At 52.2% G+C, this 5000-nt stretch overlaps 1 protein-coding gene across 1 annotated transcript in view; it reads right to left on the bottom strand.

Moving 5' to 3' along the window:
• Positions 1 to 751: 751 nt before the first annotated feature.
• The window catches only part of LOC138367618 (uncharacterized), a 22182-nt gene continuing 17933 nt past the window's right edge, over positions 752 to 5000 (bottom strand). Inside the window, exons 2-4 of the mRNA XM_069329341.1 lie at positions 1848 to 1999; positions 1478 to 1723; positions 752 to 1353 (exon numbers count right to left, since the gene is read on the bottom strand). Coding sequence (XP_069185442.1) covers positions 752 to 1353; positions 1478 to 1723; positions 1848 to 1999 — 1000 coding nt within the window. The remainder of the gene's footprint in view (positions 1354 to 1477; positions 1724 to 1847; positions 2000 to 5000) is intronic.

Below are 5000 nucleotides of genomic sequence, written 5' to 3'. Positions count from 1 at the left end.
ACCCAGCCAGCCAGCCAGCCAGCCAGCCAGCCAGCCACCCACCCACCCAGCCAGCCAGCCAACCACCCAGCCAGCCAACCACCCAGCCAGCCAGCCAGCCAGCCAGCCAGCCAGCCAACCACCCAGCCAGCCAGCCAGCCAGCCACCCACCCACCCACCCACCCACCCACCCAGCCAGCCAGCCAACCAACCACCCAGCCAGCCAGTCAGTCAGTCAGCCATAAAACGCCATGTTGCACAAGAAATGGTCAACTCTCCCGCCTTCCATCCTACAGTGGGATTTGGGTAAAAGATGTACGAGAAACAGTTTAGAAAATTAAAATGTCAGTTTTGCTGGTTGTTCCATGTCTTTTTGTTCCATTGAGACAAGAGAGAGATCTGGTCTCTCTCTCTCTCTCTCTCTCTCTCTCTCTCTCTCTCTCTCTCTCTCTCTCTCTCTCTCTCTCTTTCGAGAGAGAGAGAGAGAGAGAGAAGAATTAATGATCTGTCACTCACCAATGTGTGTGTGTGTGTGTGTGTGTGTGTGTGTGTGTGTGTGTGGAAGAATGGCGAAATTGTGAAGAATAACCCACTCTCGAAACTGGCCACAGGTAAAGGCAGATACGTTCATCGTTCACCACATCGTGCGAGGACGTTCACCCTCTCATTCTTGGAGGGGAAGATAACTGATCTCTCGTGCACGTTCACCCGTTCAACTTCTCTCTCTCTCCCACGATGAGAAATGTTGAATGTATTTGTACTAGAGCAAACTTCAAAGACAGACTCCGCCAAAAAAGGAGAATGTGTTGACTAAATTTGAGATGCCGTCGACGGGAACGGCTGGGGTAGACGGGAACGGTTGGGGTAGACGGGAACGGTTGGGGTAGACGGGAACGGTTGGGGTAGACGGGAACGGTTGGGGTAGACGGGAACGGCTGGGGTAGACGGGAACGGCTGGGGTAGACGGGAACGGTTGGGGTAGACGGGAACGGTTGGGGTAGACGGGAACGGTTGGGGTAGACGGGAACGGTTGGGGTAGACGGGAACGGTTGGGGTAGACGGGAACGGTTGGGGTAGACGGGAACGGCTGGGGTAGACGGGAACGGTTGGGGTAGACGGGAACGGTTGGGGTAGACGGGAACGGTTGGGGTAGACGGGAACGGTTGGAGTAGACGGGAACGGCCTGACCTGGTACAACGGTGACAAAGATATACTGACCTGGAACAACGGTGACAAAGATATACTGACCTGGAACAACGGTGACAAAGATATACTGACCTGGAACAACGGTGACGGGAAGATATACTGACCTGGAACAACGGTGACGGGAAGATATACTGACCTGGAACAACGGTGACGGGAAGATATACTGACCTGGAACAACGGTGACAAAGATATACTGACCTGGAACAACGGTGACGGGAAGATATACTGACCTGGAACAACGGTGACGAAGATATACTGACCTGGAACAACGGTGACGGGAAGCTATACTGACCTGGAACAACGGTGACGAAGATATACTGACCTGGAACAACGGTGACGAAGATATACTGACCTGGAACAACGGTGACAAAGATATACTGACCTGGAACAACGGTGACAAAGATATACTGACCTGGAACAACGGTGACAAAGATATACTGACCTGGAACAACGGTGACGGGAAGATATACTGACCTGGAACAACGGTGACGGGAAGATATACTGACCTGGAACAACGGTGACGGGAAGATATACTGACCTGGAACAACGGTGACAAAGATATACTGACCTGGAACAACGGTGACGGGAAGATATACTGACCTGGAACAACGGTGACGAAGATATACTGACCTGGAACAACGGTGACGGGAAGCTATACTGACCTGGAACAACGGTGACGAAGATATACTGACCTGGAACAACGGTGACGAAGATATACTGACCTGGAACAACGGTGACAAAGATATACTGACCTGGAACAACGGTGACAAAGATATACTGACCTGGAACAACGGTGACGGGAAGATATACTGACCTGGAACAACGGTGACAAAGATATACTGACCTGGAACAACGGTGACAAAGATATACTGACCTGGAACAACGGTGACGGGAAGATATACTGACCTGGAACAACGGTGACGGGAAGATATACTGACCTGGAACAACGGTGACGGGAAGACATACTGACCTGGAACAACGGTAACGGGAAGATATACTGACCTGGAACAACGGTGACGGGAACATATACTGACCTGGAACAACAGAGGCGGAAACTAACGGCAGGAATCGTTAGACACATCATTACTTCCCCTTTGACAAGCCTTCTCACCTTTAATTAATTTGGAGACGAACGCTGTGTATATAGGATCGGACTTCAACTCCTGGGCCCCGCCACTCCAGCTGCTGGTCGCCGCCTCCTGTTAGGTGAAGGAGTACTTTGTAATGTTTCTATGGCTCAGTTCTCTCTCCTTTTCACTCTTTCCTACTTTCCGTTAGTCCTCTTCCCGTCTCCGCACGCAGCGGGACAATAGTCTGCTTGATCAGTGACACTTGGGTCATGTAGGTATTTGTGGGTCCTGGGAGAGGGTGTGACGGCGCCCCTCAGGGTCCTGGGAGAGGGTGTGACGGCGCCCCTCAGGGGTCCTGGGAGAGGGTGTGACGGCGCCCCTCAGGGGTCCTGGGAGAGGGTGTGACGGGGCCCCTCAGGGTCCTGGGAGAGGGTGTGACGGGGCCCCTCAGGGTCCTGGGAGAGGGTGTGACGGGGCCCCTCAGGGTCCTGGGAGAGGGTGTGACGGGGCCCCTCAGGGTCCTGGGAGAGGGTGTGACGGGGCCCCTCAGGGTCCTGGGAGAGGGTGTGACGGCGCCCCTCAGGGGTCCTGGGAGAGGGTGTGACGGGGCCCCTCAGGGGTCCTGGGAGAGGGTGTGACGGGGCCCCTCAGGGTCCTGGGAGAGGGTGTGACGGGGCCCCTCAGGGTCCTGGGAGAGGGTGTGACGGGGCCCCTCAGGGTCCTGGGAGAGGGTGTGACGGGGCCCCTCAGGGGTCCTGGGAGAGGGTGTGACGGGGCCCCTCAGGGTCCTGGGAGAGGGTGTGACGGGGCCCCTCAGGGGTCCTGGGAGAGGGTGTGACGGGGCCCCTCAGGGGTCCTGGGAGAGGGTGTGACGGGGCCCTTCAGGGCCCTGGGAGAGGGTGTGACGGGTCCCCTCAGGGACCTAAAGGAGGTGAAGCGTGTCCCTAAAGACCGGCCCTGCCCTTGGAGGAATAGGGGGGGCGAGGCTGGAGGGGGGAGTGTGTAGCGGGGCCGTGATCAATGTTTCTGGCACCATCACCCTTCGCAATGCAGTTCGGGACAAGCGGATTATCTACACATCCCGAATCCGGAAGAGCAAGTTTCTGGGGGAAATGGGGGAGGGTGGGGAGGACGGTGTTCTATTTTTCATCCCATTAACCCATAAATCTACTAAATTTCAATTTTCGGACGTTCGAAAACCCTGCCCTTCAAGCCGATATTCCTGAGCATTCGTACCCCTGTTATTCGGACCCTATCGAGTCCGTACACTCGATAGCGAGTGTACGGACTCTCCAGCAAGACTGAAAGCGAATCCGTTGTTGCTTAAGCGAACGATTTCTGGTAACCGGACATCCCCAGCCGTTGCTGGAGTCGTTTGAGTGCATGGTGTGTGTGTGAGCTTGTATCATTTCCAGAGGCCAGACGCTCTAATGACTCAATCCCTCTCTCTACTGTTAATTTGTAGCTACGATGCTGTTGAACGGGTGATGTGGCGGCTGGCTGGTTCTGTTGGTCGGAGGTCCATCTGTTAAACTCTCAGAGTACTGTTGTTTGTACTGGTTGTTGGTAAACAGATACAACAGTTCAAAGTTGTATTTGGTCTGTTGGTAAACCTCTTGTATCTTGTATTTGGTCTGTTATTAAACCCCCTTGTATTCACCCTGCTAGTAACTAGGGTTGTATTCACCCTGCTAGTAACTAGGGTTGTATTCACCCTGCTAGTAACTAGGGTTGTATTCACCCTGCTAATAACTAGGGTTGTACTCACCCTGCTAGTAACTAGGGTTGTATTCACCCTGCTAGTAACTAGGGTTGTACTCACCCTGCTAGTAACTAGGGTTGTATTCACCCTGCTAGTAACTAGGGTTGTACTCACCCTGCTAGTAACTAGGGTTGTATTCACCCTGCTAGTAACTAGGGTTGTATTCACCCTGCTAGTAACTAGGGTTGTATTCACCCTGCTAGTAACTAGGGTTGTATTCACCCTGCTAGTAACTAGGGTTGTATTCACCCTGCTAGTAACTAGGGTTGTATTCACCCTGCTAGTAACTAGGGTTGTATTCACCCTGCTAGTAACTAGGGTTGTATTCACCCTGCTAGTAACTAGGGTTGTATTCACCCTGCTAGTAACTAGGGTTGTACTCACCCTGCTAGTAACTAGGGTTGTATTCACCCTGCTAGTAACTAGGGTTGTACTCACCCTGCTAGTAACTAGGGTTGTATTCACCCTGCTAATAACTAGGGTTGTACTCACCCTGCTAGTAACTAGGGTTGTATTCACCCTGCTAGTAACTAGGGTTGTACTCACCCTGCTAGTAACTAGGGTTGTATTCACCCTGCTAGTAACTAGGGTTGTATTCACCCTGCTAGTAACTAGGGTTGTATTCACCCTGCTAGTAACTAGGGTTGTATTCACCCTACTAATAACTAGGGTTGTACTCACCCTGCTAGTAACTAGGGTTGTATTCACCCTACTGATAACTAGGGTTGTACTCACCCTGCTAGTAACTAGGGTTGTATTCACCCTACTAATAACTAGGGTTGTACTCACCCTGCTAGTAACTAGGGTTGTATTCACCCTACTAATAACTAGGGTTGTACTCACCCTGCTAGTAACTAGGGTTGTATTCACCCTACTAATAACTAGGGTTGTACTCACCCTGCAGCGCCTTTACTGAAATCGATTGAATTCACAGTTTAATTATCTGCGATACTAAGATATCATCACTGGAATGGGCTTGAGAA

Source organism: Procambarus clarkii, chromosome 22 (genome assembly GCF_040958095.1).
Source record: "Procambarus clarkii isolate CNS0578487 chromosome 22, FALCON_Pclarkii_2.0, whole genome shotgun sequence".
In the NCBI taxonomy this organism is placed as follows: Eukaryota; Metazoa; Arthropoda; class Malacostraca; order Decapoda; family Cambaridae; genus Procambarus; species Procambarus clarkii.
This window is presented reverse-complemented; position numbering and strand designations above follow the sequence as displayed.